This window comes from Neolamprologus multifasciatus, chromosome 18 (assembly GCF_963576455.1).
Source record: "Neolamprologus multifasciatus chromosome 18, fNeoMul1.2, whole genome shotgun sequence".
Classification (NCBI taxonomy): Eukaryota; Metazoa; Chordata; class Actinopteri; order Cichliformes; family Cichlidae; genus Neolamprologus; species Neolamprologus multifasciatus.
Window position 1 is genome coordinate 14,438,016 of NC_140456.1, and position 20,323 is coordinate 14,458,338.

At 40.1% G+C, this 20,323-nt stretch overlaps 2 protein-coding genes across 3 annotated transcripts in view; one reads left to right on the forward strand and one right to left on the reverse strand.

Moving 5' to 3' along the window:
- The window catches only part of tcea1 (transcription elongation factor A (SII), 1), a 27,062-nt gene extending 8,584 nt beyond the window's left edge, over positions 1-18,478 (reverse strand). The window contains exon 1 of the mRNA XM_085139472.1: positions 18,455-18,478. Coding sequence (XP_084995598.1) covers positions 18,455-18,463 — 9 coding nt within the window. The 5' untranslated portion in view covers positions 18,464-18,478. The remainder of the gene's footprint in view (positions 1-18,454) is intronic.
- LOC146497547 (uncharacterized) lies at positions 1,944-15,204 on the forward strand. 2 transcript variants are annotated; one of them, XM_085139445.1, is made up of 4 exons: positions 1,944-2,098; positions 3,566-4,234; positions 6,263-6,422; positions 6,823-15,204. In XM_085139445.1, the coding sequence occupies exons 2-4, from the start codon at positions 3,581-3,583 to the stop codon at positions 12,909-12,911; spliced, it is 6,903 nt and encodes a 2,300-aa protein (XP_084995571.1). In that variant the 5' UTR covers positions 1,944-2,098; positions 3,566-3,580; the 3' UTR covers positions 12,912-15,204. The 2 variants fall into 2 exon arrangements, with proteins under 2 accessions (XP_084995571.1, XP_084995570.1); XM_085139444.1 differs by lacking the exon at positions 1,944-2,098 and adding an exon at positions 2,106-2,646.
- Positions 18,479-20,323: the final 1,845 nt, after the last annotated feature.

Below are 20,323 nucleotides of genomic sequence, written 5' to 3' on the forward strand. Positions count from 1 at the left end.
ACAACAGGTTACTGTCCAGAACTTACACAGTTCACAAGTTGTAATCGCTTTGTATTTTCTAGTTAGTTCTAGTTCTGTTTTTTGTTTGTTTTCTGTTTGTTTCGATGTATTGTTTTTGAGGCAGTTCACTTCATTCAGTTTCCAGAGCAGGTTTGCTCGTTTCAGTTTAGTTTTATTGTGTAAAAATGTTTATAGTTTTAGTTCAGTTTAAATTAGTTTCAGGGTTAGTTTTAGTCCATCAATACGTCACTAGGCAAGATGTGGTAACATTTTTTTTTTTTTACCAAACTAACAATTACTAAAACTTCTTATATTTCTCTATATTATTATTGTTGTTATTATTAATATTATTATTATTAGCTAGTTTTCCAAATTTACAAACTAATTTCAATTAGTTTTAAGTGTTTTCAATTTTCCATTCTTTTTTATTTTAGTTAGTTAAATTGTTTGTTTGTTTTTGTTTGTTTTTTTTGCTCAGTTTCATTGCCCTGCTTTACCAGTGTGTAAGTTTACTGACTCATTGCATGTGTTCATATTTGGTCAACAAAGCTCATTCTAATAGATCAGAAAAGAAAGTTGGCATCTGACCTTTTGGATATAAAATGTAATGATGTTATCCTATTAGACATATGTGTGAAACCAGGTGAATTTGGCATAAAAACAAAAGCAGACAAAAAAATCAGAAAGATCCAGCTTGTTCATCCTTAAGTGCAAGTATGTGTTTGTACAGATTCCTTCAAGGGATAGGATACAATATGAGGAATATTTTATTTAAAAGTTAGGAAAGGACTGAAATAAATAATTTACAGGAGAATGTGACAGACAGGCACCCTGACATTATGAAGAAATTTGGCCACATCTGTCACCACTGCAGAGGTATAAAAAATGTCACAGTTTGCTGGACTAAGTGGACATGCAGAGTGGTGGTGTCATGGCTTCATTGTAAGCTGGGGTTTGGGAGTTTAAGTTCATGTGAAAACACAGATGCTGCCATCTTGTCAAGCGGTTAAAATATACAATATCTATTAGATTTGCCCCAAGCAGTGGTGAATAATGTATTACTGAGTGTAATTAAAAGCCCACGAAAGAGCCTCTGTTTTTCTGAAGGAATTACTAGATGGACTTGGGCTTTTGAAGAAGGCACGACTGTTGTGTAGTTCAAACTTGTAACCTTTGAGGACCACAATCCAGGCCACAGTGATGGCAGACTGTTGATCTTACACTGTGACACGACTGACTTGCTAATTTGGATCTTTGTAATCCAAAGAGACCAGCATGTGACATTACCACCTAATGACTGAAGGTTAGGCAAACACTGCAAACACTCTGAATAATTTAACAGAGAAAGTGCAATACACTGGTAGCTACAGTACATACAATGTAGAGTATATAGCAAAGAGAGGTTAAATGCTAAAGTTAGTGCTAAAAGTGCTAGTTAAAAGTGCTAGTTTGCAAGACAAATGAGGTAAGGAAAAATAATTATACTTATTTACATTTATTTACACAAAACATGTAATGGATTAATCCTGGCGACTTACACATGTCCTTTCTTCATCACCACTGTCTCCATCTTCTAGGATGGTACACGTTAGCAGGAGATATGAATGCCTTTTATTCAGTCGGGGCCAGTTAGGAATTGGCATACTGTATGGGAACTGTAGTACAGTGACACAGCTCTCGACTCCTGATGCATGTGCTCGAACATTAGCTACTCTCCCAACAGCCAAAATTCAAAATCCACAACATCTATTTGGATGCATTGCCCCATCCAAGTGTAGATACAATGCTACCGATTTCCCCACTTTCTTGTTTATTTACTAAAGCCCCGCTACACAAACTGCATGAACTCTAAATACTGATGCATCATGTGTCCTGATGGTGGATTTTCAATACCTGCTGTGAGGTAAAAGTGCTCTCTAAAGACTATTCTACCTCACGCTGTTAGCAGTGCGCAAAATCTTTAACCTAATCCCTATTAGGCGAAGACCTCTCAAATCTGATTAGACAGACTGCTTGCAAATTAGAAATAGTCCAAGCCACCTGTGGTATCTGTTGGAAGAGGCAAACACTCACTAATATCATTTAAACTGGAAAGCAGGTATACTTTCATTTCACCACCATCTTCTTCATTTATTTATTCTGGTACTTACTAGACCCTTCTCTGAGTCACCCAATATTTATTACTTTGTCTTTAAGTGCAAATAAGGAAAAGGAGAGATGAGGTATTTATGGCCAATAAGGCTGAGAAAACCTTATCGCCGGTAAATATGGCCAATAAGATCATTTCTGTATTGTAAATGGAGATTTCCTACTGGAAATAATACAAAATAAGCTATTTGAAAAATATATACATGTATATCCCATACTTTCTCTAATACAATAACATAATCATTTATTTACTTCCTTACAAATAAAAGCATTCTTTTTTAGTCCTCTGTGGTACACTCTCTACGTATTTTCGCTTTTTTGCTGCCTTATGTGCTGATTAAGTGTGAGCAAAGATTAGGCAAATTGGCCATGATGTTGCACGTCCTAAAATAGCCCTCGAACGCTGCTGAGAGGCTTTGACCAGCGCTCGGAGGAGCAACAGATACACGCTTTCTGTTGTTTTAGCTGTTATTATTAGGATAAAATGGGAACTATCCGGTAAGAGTTTGTTTGTTTCATCTATCGGCATGTTTGCTTATCCAGTCAGTCATTTTAATGTGTTTCAAGTTGTCTGATCTAGTGTATGGGTGGGGTGTGAAGGGCCTGTGTTTACGTTCACTTTGACTTGCTGATCACAATGTTGTTTGTTTACTGTTTATAAGTTATAAGATATTATTCATCATCATACTGTACACTAATATATGTATCTTCTATTGATTCTTCTATTTATGAGAACAACAAAGGCTCTGAAGTACAAATGGTGCTCTTTCAATGAGTCTTTTTTTAAATTTTAGATAGTGTTTATATTGACTTATAATATACAAATGTTTATATTGTATTATCATATTAATATAATCTAAATAAAGTTGCCAGTTTATTGGGTACACTTAGCTAAATGTAATTCAGTCTAACTGTCCTGTATTAAATCCTGCATTTATGAAGTTTTAGGATGTAGTTTATGATACTGAACTATGTTGCAATATAACCAGAGGTGTTTCTATTACTGTGTTCTCCTTACGTTAAAGTTGAAATGCTTTCTCTGTAATGGATTACAGAATTTGCTCAGGCAAAATGATTATATTTAGCAGCCCTCTTTATGTACATTTGCAGTCAGTTTAGTTTCACTCATGACAATGTAAATGCATCCTAAAACCTACACACTGAGAAAATTCTAAAGAAAATGGTTTGTGGTAGTTTGATATTCATTTATTTTATTTTTTCATTATTTTTCATAAAAACAGCTAATCTCCTTTGCACTAAGCCAAAAGTGCAGTTTCCCTATTATTATTGTATTATTTCTCTTATTGTCTATATTGTAAGCAACTTTTATATATCTTGGTTTCATCAAATTAGAGAAAAAAAAAAGGATAAAAGTGACTTCCACTACACTGAAATGGCCTCTCTGTTCTCTTTTCAGTTCCCTCCAGACAGTATGAGCACTACACCTATCCAGGAACCCCCTACCCAGGCACTGTCCTCTGGGAGTGGGCAGACCTTACCCTCCCGACCCCTGCAGCTCTCCTCTGACCCTTCAGCTTCTAAAAGAGTATGTTTCTACAAAAGCGGTGACTATCAGTTTGGAGGGCATCGAATGGTCATCAATACCCGCACCTTTAAGACCTTTGATGCTCTACTGGATGTTCTTTCCAAGAAAGTGCCTCTGGCATTTGGAGTGAGGACTATCACCACACCCCGGGGGACTCACCTTGTTAAGGCATTAGATGACTTACATGATGGAGGTGCTTATGTGTGCTCTGACCAGAAACGTGTGAAGCCAATAAACCTGGATGAAGTGAACCGGCGGCAGGTACCTTGGAATACTACCAGACCGCTCAGTGTAGGGCGACGACGGCGATTTGGTCAGTTTGGCAGCAAGAATGAAGCCATCAGGCCAGCAAAGGTCACTGAAAGGGTGGCAGTACGGACACCAAAGAGGCTTATGGTCATCAAGAACAGGGATCCAAGTGTTAAACGCACAATTGTTTTGCAGAGAAGAACAGCTCCAACATTTGATGCATTGCTGGATTACCTATCGCAGATCTTGCAGTTCCCAGTGCTGAAACTCTACTCTACAGATGGCAGAAGAGTAAGTTCTTGGTAAACTGAAAATAGGAATCATCACTAGTCCTGTGAAATGGGTAAAATTTCCAAAATAAATCTTTATGTCATCAGTGTTACATGCTACATGTTGCTGTTTGTCCACATTTTCAGTCTTTATCCTTTACAAACCAGATGTTTTTGCTAGTTTCTGAACAAAAGGGATAGAGGGATTTAAATCTTTGAAATACTGGATCGCTCATGAGTTTTACAGAGCACAGTTCATTCCACTGGAGCCACAGAGGTGTCTCCCTCCACCCACACCTTCCTCACCCACATTGTTAGATCAGGAGCTCAGCGAGGAAAAAATCTGTCTAAAGGTGTGTGTTTGGATAGAAACAGATCCAGCTATGCACCTACTAGTATTGTTCTCAGATAGATACCGACAAATGTAGGGTGTTTTTCTTTTAAGTAAATGTAGCGCAGTTACATTTTGTTTTAATCTTACTCTGCAATCAGTGAAAATACATTTGTGCAATTGCCTCAGGATTGTAGGTGATTTCTAAAAGAAAGTTTTACGAGAAGAGAAAGGAGATAGAATTTGATGGTTAGAAAATTTAACTATAACAGCCAAAAATAACACAAGCACATAGGCTTAGAACTTGGAAATGCATTTTTCATTGTCTATGTGGGTTTAAAAGGAGCAATGTTTTTGTGAATTTTAAATTGGCTCCCTGCTGTGTGCGACCTGTGTTTTCCACTTACTATACTTTCTAAGTATAGCAGTAAGTATATTACTTTCTTTCCAAAGACACCTCAATCTATATTAAGCAAAGGTGTGTCTGCCTGGCACAAAACAAGGATGGAAAAAAAAAAGACAGACAGATATAAACAAATCTACAAAGTGGTTATCCACATTTTTTCAGTCTAATTACATGTTTAAGGTTGACTTTTTACTCTTGTGCTTGTGTTTGACGAAGCAACTTGGGCTTCTGCCAGACTTTTAAACCACAGCACAAGGTCAGGCGATCAGCTGATCAGTGGAGTCTTCTCAGTTGTCACGCAATCATAGATACTCAAACATCCGATTATTCCATTGACATTTAATGTACCAAATTAATTCTCTCAGTACCTTTGAGATGATGAGGATAAAGTCTTTTAGTTTAAATGTTTTTTTTTGTTTTGTTTTTTTAATTAACGTATTATTTGCCAAGAAATATTTAAATAGAGTTTCTCAGGTTTCGAAAATGAAAAAAATATACACACCACTGTGTGTCATTAGAGATTATTTTGATGTATCTGTTACAAATCCTGATTCATTTTGATGGTAAGAAAAAAAGAGTGAAAATTTTAGGCTTTTATTTTTAATGATCTTCGAGATATTTGTGTTCAAACGTCGCCTCCAATGACATGAAAATAGGTTGATGGTTCACTTTAAAAAAATTATATTTAACCTCCTAAGACCCAAACTTTTCCAAGTCATGCATTTTAATTTCTCTTTGATATTTGGGCTGATTGGGACCCGATTAATGTATAAACAAAGAATTACCAGATTTTTTTTAAACCTGATTTCTGTTTCTAAGAAAAATAAAAGCCACATATGAGGATATTCGTTTAAAATTTCAATAGAACAGTAGCAGTATAATGTCCTCGTAAGTGGATATCAGGCCCTTGTAGAGCAAAATTGAGTATTTTGGTCTAAATAACCCAAAATGTGATGTCCATATATGTGGACGCCAGGTCCTAGGAGGCTAAAGCTAAAATTTTACAGGACTTGTTCTATATGTTTAACCTTTGTACCATAAAATGTGTGTAAAATATGCAAATCTGAGACGATCAAACAGAAGATCAGTGTTGATTTGAAATGGAATGACGCAAAAATAAAATAATCTCTAATTTTCTGCAGTTTTTAAGGGATATAAAATACAGACTGAAATCGTGTTATTCAAAGAAAAAGCTCAGAAGTGCTTAATTTAGAATAGCCACATATAGAGTAAGTGATGCATTCATAATGCTTTAGATGAAGAAAATCTGCAGTTTCCCATGATGAATGACAATCTCATTTCTCCTCTTTTAGGTTGATGGTCTTGCTGCTCTTATCTTGTGCTCTGGAGTTGTTGTGGCAGCGGGCAACGAGCCTTTCAGATTAGCAAACTATAGTTTTCACAGAACAGGCCAGATGGCACAGGCCATGTTCCTGGAAACTGCTGAACCATCAATGTTACAACCTAGAGCACGTAAGTGTTTCTTTACGCCACGGGGAAAAGAAAGTATGTTATGTTTTGTTATTCTATTCAGTTACTCTCATACCTCTCTCATGTCTGTACGCAAGTTTGGATCTATAAAATCTTTTCCTTGAAGTGTCAAATCTCTTAAAAAAGCACTGAGTAATCTCACGTTGTATCTTGTTTACTTCCATACCAAAACAATGGTATAAAATAAAAATGGTAGATTTTTTGTTGTTGTCCGGATTCATTTTCAAAAGAAAGATATGAGAGTGAAGAAAGCAAATAAGCATGCTTATTATAATTTCTGCTATTCTATTCTTTGAAGCACTACTGCAAAATCTTTACGTGACCCAAGATCTTTTTTCTTTCTTTTTTGTCCCATCTCTTCTCCAAACACCTCTGAAAGCAGAGAAGAAAAAGTCTTTCTCGAGCGGACGAGGATCGAGGAACTTCTCCGTGTCATCAGAGCGATATATTGTGAACCAGATAAACAAGTCTCAAAATGGCCACCTGCATCCCCACAATGGACTATTTGAAGCAGAAGCCAATCAGCATCACACATCTATGGAGATGTCCAGAACTGGCAGGGAAGATAACGTGCATCAAACCTGCATCGTACCTCACGATGATGACATTGAAAAGTCTTTCCGCGTGAATCAAGATGGCAGCATGACGGTGGAGATGAAAGTTCGTCTGACCATTAAGGAGGAGGAGATGCTCCACTGGACAACCACACTCAGCCGCACCAGCCTTAGCAAGAGGGCAGCTTGTGTCTCAATTTCTGAGTCAGGCAACCGCTCCCCTGACTCGAACAATGTCATTCCCAAAGACTCCTCTAGTATCAGCGAGGAAGAAACGAAAGAGGAGAACTTTCCCTCCGCAGCTGGAAAAGGCGCTGGCTTTAATGATGAGCGAACATGTGAAGGATACACTTCAACAGCTACGAGAAAAGCGAAAAAAAGTGTCAAACGCACTCCCACACCTGGTCCTCGACATGTTAATAAAAAGGCATCTATTGAGAGTGTGAAGAGGGTCACAGAGTCAGGGGTGCAAGAGAGCATGCTGGGACATTATTCCTATGTGGAAAGGACAGCCGATGGCGAAACAACGGAGGGATACTGCCTTGTCAAACACAGCAGCAGCAGCAGCAATAGACCCATCCCAAAACCTCGCAAAACAGCATCCGCAGGAATGAGCAACAAATGCACCCCCTCCTCCATCAGGTCATCAGGAGTTGCTGAGGTCCTTCAGATACAGAATAATGGGATGGAGTTTAGAGAGACTGTGATGCATATTTATGAGACCCAAGGCTGCTATGACAACTATTTTGCGAATCAGGAATATAGTGTAGATGGCGTTCCTTTACATGGCTCCCCTCCGGCACCACAAAGTAAACAGTCGACTGACTCAGGGCCTCATTCATCGAGTAATGATTGTGATATAGATTGTAGCTGGCAGCCACCCACTGCTGACTCACTGCAAAGGCAGAAAGAGGAGATGCTATCACTGTCATCAGAGCCAGTATCTCTGACACATGAGAATACAAACAATCTGTCTTCACCAAGTGAAAACGAAACCAAGAGAAACCTTCAAATTCTAGAGAGAGTAAAACTAGACAACACTCCAAAAAGCACGACGAAGAAAAAGATGACTACGTCTGCCAGGAGTCAGAAGAGTTCAACTTCAACAAGTAACACGGATAAAAAACCGAAGGAAAGCCTAATCAGCCCCTCAAAAGATAGCAAGCATTCATCTGCTGACAAGATAAGCAGTAAGGCCAGTGTGGGAAAAAGGACGGTGAATTCTTCTGAAAGTGCTAAAAGTGGTCAAAAGAGTAAAGGAGCAGAAAAGAAAGCAGAAACTCTCCAATCTAAGAAATCCAATAAAGGTGAAAAAACACCAACAAAGAGCTCAGCTTCATTAGTTAGAACAGCACCACAGAGACAAAACACAAGCAAAGCAACTGCTAGCGATATTGGCCACAATGTAAATACTCCAACTGGAAGGCCTCAAATGAAAAAGAACATGTCAGACATTTTGCAACCCAACAAATCTCTTACTAAAAAGACAACTAGCAAGCCAAAATCCATGCCTGAAAGCGGAATATCACCAACAAAACCGCTTGTTTCGATGCCTTCTCTCGATCCTTCGCCCTCCGAGATCCACCAATATGTTGAGAACTGGTTGGAGAAAGTCACCCCAGACCAAGTGCCATATCCAGAGGAGGTGATCACAGAGGAAACACAACCTCGAACAAAGGTTATATTTCAGATAGGCGGAGATTCTGAATCAGATGAAAAGAATGAATGCCATACTAATTTTGATGAAAATAACCCATCCTCCAATGACGTTATAAAGGGATCATCAACTTGTCTATCAGTTCCTCTTAGCCACCAAGAACTAACAACAGTACAAGGTTTAAGTGTTTCTATGCCAAATGTCAGAGCTGACCTTGAACATCAGGAGAACAGACTGAGGCCACACAAATCTGCAGAGGCCATCTGTCCAGCTGGCGATGAAACATCTTCACCATCTAACTTTTTGAGTCCCAAAGCAAAGATAAAGCCTGCCCTGCAACAACTCTGTTCATCCATTCAGTGCATCAGAAGAGCCTCTGACACCAACGTGGCATCCAACCTTGAAAAATCGAACAGCCTTCCCGATTTCCCGACACAAGTAGCCTCAGTGTTTGGCTCGTCGTGTAAAGCCTTTCTGTCATTCTTGTCAGTGATGACTCTGAGAGATCACCTCATAGACTCCACAGCACGAGAGGATAAAATATCAAGAACCAAGTCAGAGGCGATGCTAATGATGGAGTCCCTGCAGAAGATTTCGGCCATCGAGGATGAGGAAGAGCAGAGAGCAAGTCTGACTGATTTGCAAAGCAGAGCATCTTCTCGTTTAAGACAGAGCTGGAAGGATTTCCAGATTCTGAGGGAAAGGCTTGAAAGTGAACCCCTTTCTCCCAAAGTGTCAGAAACTGAGTTTGCGCTAGATGTCGTCTCTGAAGGCGGCGATGCATTTGAGGAACAGCATTCGGGCATTGATGAGCTGATGGAGGAGCTGAGCATGCCGCAAGACCTCAGGGAACAGATCGCTTCGACAATCAGAACTTTTTACCCTGTGGAAGAGAGCCAGTGTGTAGAGACTGATCGAAACCAGTCAGACTCAGAGGAAGATTTAGAGCAATTTGTTCAGGACTGTAACGACGAAACAAAACAATCCCTTGAGTCTGATAGTCGATGTGTAACTGAAGACACTCCTGATGCAGTTTATACCCAACAGGGACAAATAATAAGCAAGTCAGAGCAGCCTAGTGAAACCCAAGAATCACAGACAGAAAAAGAAGAGTTATTAAAAGACAAAGAAAATGAGACAAAAGAAGAAGAAAGTGGCAAAGAGGAACAATTAGAGGAGGAAAAAGAGGTAAAGATGAGGGAAGATGAAGATACAAAAGAGACAGAAGATGATTGTTACACGACTGAAAAGGAAGATTGGGAAAGAGAGGAAGAGGAAGAAGAGGAGCAAGCAGCAAAATCAGGGGAAGTAAGTAGTGAAGAATCTATTGATAAAGAAGAGGGAGGGGCATATGAAGAGGAGGAGACAAAAGAAGAAGATAGTAGAAAAGAGGAACAACTAGAGGAGAAAAGGGAGGTGAAGATTAAGGGGGATGGAGATACAGAAGATGAAAGTGAAGGGACTGGAAAGGAAGATGGAGAAAGGGAGGAAGACAGAGAAGAAGAGTCTGAGCAATCAGAATCAGACGAAGAGAGTGGAGAGGGGTCTGTTGATAAGGAGGAAGCAGGGGTGGATGAAGACGAGAAAGAGACAGATGGAGAGGAGGTGAAAAAAGAAGAAGAAAGTAGAGAACAGGAACAACTAGAGGAAAAAAGGGAGGTGAAGATTAAGGGGGGTGGAGATACAGAAGATGAAAGTGAAGGGACTGAAAAGGAAGATGGAGAAAGGGAGGAAGACAGAGAAGAAGAGTCTGAGCAATCAGAATCAGACGAAGAGAGTGGAGAGGGGTCTGTTGATAAGGAAGAAGCAGGGGTGGATGAAGAAGAGCAAGGGACAGATGAAGAGGAAACAACAGAGGAAGTAGATGAGGTGAACCAGCAGTATAGAGATAGAACAGACACAGAGGCTGATAGTGAAGGGACTGAAAAAGAAAATAGGGGAAGAATGGAAGATGGAGAAGAAAAGCCAGAGCAATCAGAATCAGAGGAAGTGAGTGATGAGCAATCTCTTGACAAGAAAGGAGCAGGGACAGATGAAGAGGAGGAAGAGATGACACTGGATGAAAGAGAGCTGGGGGATGAATTAGGAGAAGGAGAGGAAGAAGAGGCTGATGAGACAGATGAGGATTTTATGAATGAGGACCCAACTCAGTATAGTGCTGAAGAAACAGATGAGAGAGAGGGTGCTGGGGAGACAGAGGAGGAAGAGAAGATAAATGAGAAGGTTTACGAGGAAGGTGAGGAAAAAAGCAGTGATGGAGGGGAAAATGAGGAGAGGCATAAGGAGGAGAAAGAAGATGAAGGTGACAATGTGGAAGAGACAAGTAAAGGGGGTGGAGTAGAAAATGTAACTGTAGAATTAGAACAGGAGGAGGAAGAAAATGAAGAGTTACATCTTGTTACAGGTGATGTAGAGCAGGAACTACTGGAAGGTACTGACGATGAGGAAAAGAAAATTGGGGATGGTATTGAGGCAGATGAGGAAGAGGAGGTGGAAGCAGAAATAAATGCAGTTACTGCAACAGATGCAGAGGAAAGTGTTAGTGAAAATGCAGATGATGAAAAGGAAATGGAAGAATTTAATGAAGATAGAAATGAACTAGAAGTTGAGGATGAAAAGGAAACACAGCAAATAGAAGAGGTTAGTGAGGGAAACAATGAAGAGGAGGAGGAGGTAGAAGAAGAGAGAGAACAAGATGAAGAACATGAGGAGGAAGGTAGTGGAGATTCTGTGGTTAAAAATACAGAGGAAGAGAGAGCAAGGACAACAACAGACGAGGAAGAGGTAGACGAAGGAAGGGACACGGACACGGACACAGAAGGTGAAAAGTATGATGAGGCTGAAGACAGGAGGAGAGAGCCGGAGCAAACAGAAAGTAGTCAGGAAGAAGAATCAGCAGAAGAGAGAGAATGTGGAGAAGAGTTAGAGAGGGATGAAAATCTGACAGCAGGTCAAACTGGAGATGAAGAGGAGAGGGAGGATGATGAAGAGAAGGAGTCACAAGAGAAATTAGACCAGGAAAAAAAACAAGGCACTGAATCCCCAAGCAAATACTCTTCTGAAGGTCAGTGCGCTGATGACAAAGGTAACGGAACAGACACGGTTACTGAAACAGACGAAGGAGGAGAGATGCTTACAGAAAGAAGTGGCAGTTTATCCCATCCAGGGGAAATATCCCAGGAATTACTCGACTTTGTGAACTATGCCCTCCGGTCTGCTTCGCTTGTATTCATATATGACAAGGATGGGAAGATTAGGATAGAGCCTGATAATGCTCAGGTTGTAAAAACCAAGCAAAGTGTTCTTCTGAAAAGCAGAAAAGACAGTTCATGCGGCTTAAAATGCCTGCCAAGCCCGAGCACCTCTGATTTATCTGATTACAGACCAGAAACATCAGAGAGCGGCAGCTATAGAACTCAGGAGTCTGTAGATATTATGTCAGAGAGTGGAGAAGAGGCTTCAGAGAAACCTTCTCCAGTCTATCCACATTCAGCTGTCCAAGCTGAGAGGACAAATCTGGAACTGGCTAGCTCAAAGTTGTCTGTTGCAAGTAACTCAGGAACCTTTCCTAGTTCCAGTGACTCAGGTACTAAAGCCTCAAGGGCGGATCTTTCTTACTTCAGTGCAGCAAGCTCATTAAAAGCAGATCATGAAGCCACCACACAGGCTGCACAGTGCATTTCTTTTGTTTCACAAAACTCAGCTGATGGGGTTTTGATTGATCAAGGCAGATGGCTCCTAAAGGAGAACCATCTCATAAGAAAATCTCCTCCAGTCTCGCTGGGAATGTATGACAATTTGGACAGCACATCCATAGACACGGGTCAGGAGAACACTAGTGACGATTCCCCGCCCCATTTCAAAACTCAGCACAGTCCCCTTGCGGCCATATCCTCATCAGAACTCGAGGAGATGGCGAAGCCTCCGACTCCAAAGTGCATCTACTACAACCTGCCACATGGTAGCGACTCGGACCCCTTTTTAGATGCTTCAAGTATTAAAAGCAGTGCTCGAGGCAGGGGTGTCAAGGTGTCACCTACTATTGACACATCAAAAACCTGGGCAAATAAAAATGGCAGTCAGTCTTCCTTTGCGTCAGTGGAGTTCAGAATCCCAGACAGAAAAGTTCATCCCGAGGGCGAGTCAGCGGTTGTGACACAGCCAAGTAGGACATCTGGTGGCGTAAGCCATGTACTACAAGCACAAGACTCAATGGACAATCTGCATTTGAGATGTGGCCAATACTGCCCCATACTATGATATTTAACAGAATCAGCTGCTAGTATCGACTGTGTTTGTTGTTTAATGTCATGCAACTTGAAAAAATTGTTGTTTTATCTGTAAATAATTATGAACCATGAGAGTTGTGCCTCTTATTTGCATTTGAATACAGAAAAAAAAGAAAAAAAGTCTAAATTTACAATATTTTTTGGTGCTGAATATCAGGTAGTGTTTGATAGGATAGCAGAATGTAAACAAATAAGACCTATTTTTCTTCTCCCTCAAATCTCTTGAACATCATACGGGAAATGAAAAAAAAGACTCAGTCTGTAATAGAAAGCAGATTTCATTGCTTGTATTATTTTACCGCTGGTTTGGGTTTGTCCAGAACATTTATTTCTAATAGCTGTTTCATCTTTTTAGATTAAAGAACTGATTTACTTGCAAAAAATCTATAAGTTATAGGTTTCTTACCCGGGCTCATTTAATCAACAGGATATATGCTACTTTATGAGACAGTGAATTGGACTACTGTAGTACTGGCTTTTTACTTTAGGGTTTGGTTGAGGCCAAAACTAGAGTACAAAGGAGTGAAACTGATTGGGTGAACACAAAACTGATACTGTTGCTTTGGTTCTGTAATAATTGAATGCTTTCTTATTTTATCAACATATCAGGATGTGTTAAAGTGGTCATCAGGATAACCAATGATAGAAAAGTGAACATTTTCATTTCTGAGTTTCAACTTTTTTTTATGTGCCTTCTTTTAACACCCACACTTTGGGTGTGAGTTGAAATGTTGTATGTACAGTCAATATTTAAGTTACATTGCTATCTCTATTAAAGGTGTACCTGTGTTTAAAGCCTGTGTTTACATGTTCACACGTCCACAGTGGAAAAGTTTTGGAAACAGAAGAGATTATTTTTGGTGGTTTTATTAGGCTGTCTACCACTCTATCCATCGCCTAATCAATCACCCAGTCAGTCAATCAATCATCACATCAGTGAGTCATTGTGTGAGTTTGTCAGCTTGATTTTTTAGAACGATTTAGGTGACAAACGCCTGTGGGATGTTATTCTCTCAAATAGAAAATTGACTAATGTAGCCCAGTTATAAGTAGGGGTTAAAAAAGGCAGCTCAAAAAATATACACTCATCCCTGTCTCCTCAAAATACTTTCAGGGTTGAGTTATAAAATAGTGAAAATAATCCTATTTGTGTTGAGTGCCTAGAAGCATCTCTGGACTCTGGTAATATTTGACTTTGGTTACAACTAAGTGAAACGTGAATTTTGAATGAGCCGTAGGCTTACTTTACTCCGTTTATCCTCTAAACTATTAAAAGACGTACTTCAATAGCCTGATTTTGGATACAAAATTGTTATCTACTGGTTGTTGTTTTAAGTCTGTGTTTTAGTCCGTGTACACTATTTGAGTCTCACTCATCCTCGGGCAGGTGAAGGTGCAGAGGAGAGTGCGAGTCATCTGCAGCTGTCACTCGCTGTCAGCAATGGCCCCCTGATGCAGTCAGGCATATGCAAGTGACACTTGATGTGATCGTCACTGACAGGCTAGCTTGTAATATGCGTGACCAGAGGGATCTTATCCTTGAAACGTCTGACCAGACAACTGCAGGTGGTAATTTGAACAGGGATAATTCATTTCGACATTTACATGCTAAATATTTGACAGGCTACACATGATGATTTTATGCTAATGTGAAGGGAGAATGCTGGGAAATCCTATTAGTGTGTGTGGGTGTTTCCGCTCCCTGTCCCTGACCCTGACCCTTCCCTGCAATCACACACACATGGACACGCACATACACACACACACACACACACACACAAGCACAGAGTGAGACAAAGAAATACAGAGACAAAGAGAATGGGGGAGAGAGGTCTTTACAAAGTGACCATTCTGGATACTTTCCAAGGGTTTTGTCAGTCACTATGGAGATTTGGATAATAGCCCTTGCACTTTAATTCCTCTGTTGTTACCATGGTTCAAAGGTATCCAGTGGAAGCGAAATGAGCACACATGCCTGCTCTATGTGTTTTGCTTACCATTGACAGAAAAGATCCAGCTTAAAAACAGCAGTAAAACAGGCAGTATCGCTAAAACTGATAATGTTCAGTACTGTGCAAAAGTCTTGAACACCCTTTTTTTTAATATATGTTGCTTCTAATGGAGCCAGACTTTCTTTTAACTTTTAAAGTGTTCTTGGTGAATAGTTCTACAGGCATTGTGAAGGTCTTTCAAAGTTCTTGAGCCTGACCGTTTTCAGAGGACTTTTGGTTTTGTTTGTTTGGTTGTTAAGTCACTTAGGACCAGAGATGTAATCTGATTACTTTTTTCAAGTAACGAGTAAAGTAAGGGATTACTATTGCAAAAACGGTAATTAGATTACCGTTACTTTCCCGTAGGAACGCTGCGTTACTAAAACCGTGGCCCTTTCTCAATTCTCAAGTACGCGAGTACGTACTCGCGTTCTCGGCGGGTACGTACTCGCCGAGAACGCACGGGAGTACGGACTCGCCGAGAACGCGAGCACGGACTCGCGATTTGTACAATAGAGATTGACAGACCACGTGACTTTCGCGCATTGCATGCCGGTAACTCGTGGCAAAACAATCAAAGTACCGCATCAAATGCAAGCATTTGCAGCACCGCAAAACGTTCATTCTCTGGTTCCAGTACCTTCTTGCTTTTTCTTTGCCCCCCCCAAAAAAAAAAAAAGTTATGTACAAAACGAAGGAGAACAATGCCGGTCCGTACAAAGACAGACTTGATGAAAAGGCAAAGAAAAGATACGAGGAAAAAAATCAAAGGAGTGAAAGGGTCAGACCCTTAGAGCACACAGAGGGACAAAAGACGTGCTGCCCAACTTTCACTACGCTCATATTTATAATGATACGGTTCTTGGAGTGAGTGCATACACTCATGAAGTTTAGTAACTTCAGGTCACTGCAACAAGCCCCGGTACACTTTACCGACGGATGGGTACAGGAGCTTGAAATGCACCGTGTAGAACGAAAGACCATCGTACGTATCATAAGTTTACCAGTCTCTTCATAAATACACAGTCTTTAACCGTTTACTAATAGGACCTTTGAGCTCAACGGTAATTAATTAGTAGTGGAAATAATTTCTGGTTCGCATTACAGAAATGTAGCAGTGACAATAATATTGTATGCTGTAATCGTACTGGGCAATTAGTGATAGCATAGCGCCACAATTTCTGTTCAGCGCCAGACTTGCTTGTAACCTATATCACCAATTATGTTATGAAAAATGACGTATTGACTACTACAAAACACTGACCTTTGTGGAAATGCTTGGAGCAGACTAACATGTGAGCTGGAGTGTTCTGGGACGTTATATTTGGTCTTTGAATGGCTGCAATCCAGGCCATCCGTCAACTCTTTTTACTTCAGAAACATGGCTCGAATAATTTCTCTTCAACGACGTAATCCGATAAAAAAAAAAACGATCTCTTTACCCGTCGGCTTCCCGTGGCTGTCATGCGACCGGCTATTGCAGTTAATAATACAACAGCTTCTTGACAGTTTTTTGTGTTTCTTTTTATCGCTGTGTAACTGATTTCAATTGAAAGCCTGCGTGCGCTAGTACCTCTTGCCACGAGTTCCCAGAATTCTTTGCGGTTTTACCCTCGAATGACGTCACATTTTCAATCTCTATTGGAACACCAGCGTACTTGATGATGTCACAGGTCCGGAGTTTTTACTGCCGTCCTTAATTTAACTGTGAGTAATATGTTATGAAGCTTAACTTTAATCACAGCCAAACCGGTTTACTCAGGAACTAATAAAAAGCCGAAATAAGCCAAACATTAACATTTAGAAGTGATCTAAGTGACTTATATATCATGTTTAACCTCAGTAGTGAAATCTCTATTAATAAAAATAGTGTACATGTACATACGTGTACATACCTTAATAAAAACAAGCAGGTGAGATGTTAGAACGCTTTTATTTTTATTTTAGTGGACACTCAATACAATAGACAACTACTGGGGTTTGGGGTTTGTTTAACCTGAGTAGCGAAAAGACCGCGGGGGGGTTGAAAACGATCTGCCGGGAGTCGGCTGTTCTCGCCGGCTGTTCTCGCCGGCTGTAATAATCCTCGACCTCGCTGTCTGCTATGGAGCTGGCGGGTCACAGACGTCTCCGAAAACGTCGGACCTCGTTTGGAAATATATGATATCTTGATAAACTGAGCAGATATTCGAAGTTTACACAGCTACATTCTCGCTTGAAAAGAACTTAAAAGTTTATTTTGTGACCCAGAAAGAGTAATATTTAAAAGTTTTTAGACCCGCTCGTCCGCCATTGCCGCGTTTGAGTTTTGGACGAAATGCATTCTGGGATATTTAGCTATACCAAGTCCACACAAGTCACCACCGATGCATGCTCGATAAAACGGGCGGAGCGAGAACACATCCGGGACTTTTTCGCGTTCTCGGCTTGATGCGTACTTCGAATTGGAACAGTACTTGGTCTCCGACTGATGACGTATCACGAGTACACGAGAACGCAAGTACGCACAAGTACGCATATTGAGAAAGGCCCCGTGATTTTTTTTTGCGAGAATGTCTCATGACAGTGACGTAAGCGAGTGCGACGCTGGTGACAACAGCTGTGTGCAGATCAACAATGGATCATATATCGAGTGCAGAGAGAGTATGAGCGTGCAGCGTTTAAAGCATGGAAGTACTGACCTTACTTTGAGTTTGATTCCATAAAAAGTGACAAAAACATTAGTGTCCGTTGTGCGTGGGAAGAAAACTTCTTTTTACAGCGAAAAACCCCTAAACTTCCAAACAAGCACCGAGTAGCAACGACCTAATGGGAAACTCAGAGAAACTCGCGGATTCTTCCACTGACCGCTGCACACCTGCACCAGGGTAAACCTCCGCCTACCCATTCCTGCTTTACAGGTGAAAATAGAGCAACAGGACCGCTAGTCTTTGACTTTATTTATTTTCTGCTGTGTTTTACTTGCATCTATTTGAAAGACTGAGTGTAAACACAAAAAATATTTTATTTTATGTGCTGGAATGTGCAGAAAATAGGTTTAAATATTAAACTAATTTCTTCCAGTCAGAGAATGGTGCAGATAATTAAATTTGTGCTTGATGCATAAAGTTAAAAGATTATAACTAATAAAACAAGTTTTAAAAAGAGACTTTTCCATTTGATTACATTTTGTATGATGATTATGCAGAAAAAGTAGAATTGGGCTGAAAGATCTATCGCTTTATCACCTATTCAGGTTGTAAATCGTGTTTTTAAAAAGTAACTAAGTAATTAATTACTTTTGAAAAAAGTAATCAGTAAAGTAACGGGATTACTTTTGGGGGGAAGTAATCAGTAATTAGTTACTGATTACTTTTTTCAAGTAACTTGACCAACACTGCTTAGGACTAAACTATAAATCACTCAAGCATAATAAAGACCCTAAACTGGAGAAGTGACAGACAAAAAAATCTACACCAGATAAACAGTATCTGCTAAGTTATGTCCTTAAGAAGTAACTGAAAATTCCAGAACCTGACCTCACCTGATCCATCTACTGTTCGCCGAAGCCTCATCAGAAATGGACTCAGTGGAAAGGCGGATGTCAGGAATCCATTCTGAAGGAAGGGAAACAGGGAGAAAAGGCTGAGGTATGCCTAAATACACAAGAACTGCTATGAAAATCAGTATCAGGTCTGATGGAGTACTGAATATAAATTGGAAATGTCAACATTGAAGCAGCGTGGGATCATCTTGACAGAGAACGGAACAAACAGCAGTCAACATCCAAAGAAAAGGTTTGAATGTCCTTTAAAAAGCTTGGAGAAATATTCCTGAAGACTACTTAAAGACAAGACATACATATAAATGTCCTTGTTTAGGTGGTGTTTGATGGGATTTTTTTTTTTAACTCTCTAAAAATTAGCATTGACCACATGAATCCAGTTTTAAACAGGCTCTACTTTCCCCCACTGATGATAACCTGACTCTCACACTGACTTGACAAAAGTCCACAGAAGGCCCTGCCGTGGATTTACAGCCTTTCTTTTTCACGTTAAGATTTATGACTGTCTGCTCTCTGTGCATTAACTCATGTGCAGCAAATACTTTGTGCTCGGATTCTGCCTACAATTAATCTAAGCGGTCATGACCCGCAGAGATGCTGACAAATTTAAAAAGACCAAAGGAAAAAAAAGAGAGAGAGACTTTTTGCAATCTTCTCACCACAATAACTAATTTTCACAACCTTATAGCTGAACACATCACTTATGTCCTGTGAGAATCGATGAACAGTGCAGCCACTGTCTCCACTTTAGTTCTGGTAAATAATGCTGGGGATGATCGCTATGGCTACTGGTGCGCACGGGTTTGTGATTCATCATCATGGGAGATAAAACAAAGGGTTCCTTTTTGCTTTTACCCTGCAGTTTTGAAGGGACCACACCCAGAAATAAGATTTAACTTATCTGTTGCCCTGCGCCATTACAGAGTCACTGACTCTGACTGATGTCGAGTCTTATTTGATTCTTTTTGTACGCCTCCTTTAATTAGCTCCCCCGCAGGGCTGTTGCTTTGGAGCAGAAAAGCGGAATCTCAGCAACAAAAATAAAAAGACCGAGCGATACATTCCCAAGAATGGGAGCTATTTGGCCCAAACTGTTGCACTGTCAAGCGCCGTGCTACACACAATAATTATGGCCTACTGTCTGCATTCTCTTGATGCAGTTAGGTGACAGATCAGCAATACACAATCCCTGCTCTGTTTGTGTCAATCCAGGCCTCCTCTGTCTCTCTCTGTGGCCAATACTGGCAGAGCGGGATCATAATGGGCCTGGGAGCAGGAATTTTCATGGCCCCCACCCTGTTTCTAAGTGAGCGTTGATCATGTGAATTTCCGTAGCTGCTTTTGGTAATGGGCTTCCACTGTTTTACTCAAACCATGGCCTCATGTTTGCATGCTCAAGTACCACAAAATGCTTCAGTTATTATGCTTTTGCCTATCACTTCTCCAGTTTCAAAAGTTTGGAATTAAACTTTTGAAGTTCTCTTTAGATTTTAATGTTTCACTTTAATACTAAAACATCTGTGGGCCATATTGTACAAAATCTTCCTTGATACCTTTAACTGCATTTTGCCCTTTATGCTGGAAGTTAACTAGAGGAAAATTTTGCATTTTTTCCTTATTTGATTCATCCTTGCATGTCTTTGGCAAATGCCCTTTTGTAAGATTTGATGCTGCTTTAAATCCCATGAAAAAAAGCAAAAATTTAAATGGCTTTAGATACAGATCTGACCACACACATAAACTTTATCAACTTTACAAAGATTTGTTTAAAAATAGAAAATACTTACACAATCTCACTTTTCAGAATAGGATTCAGTGACAGCTATCTTGTACCAACACAACATGAAT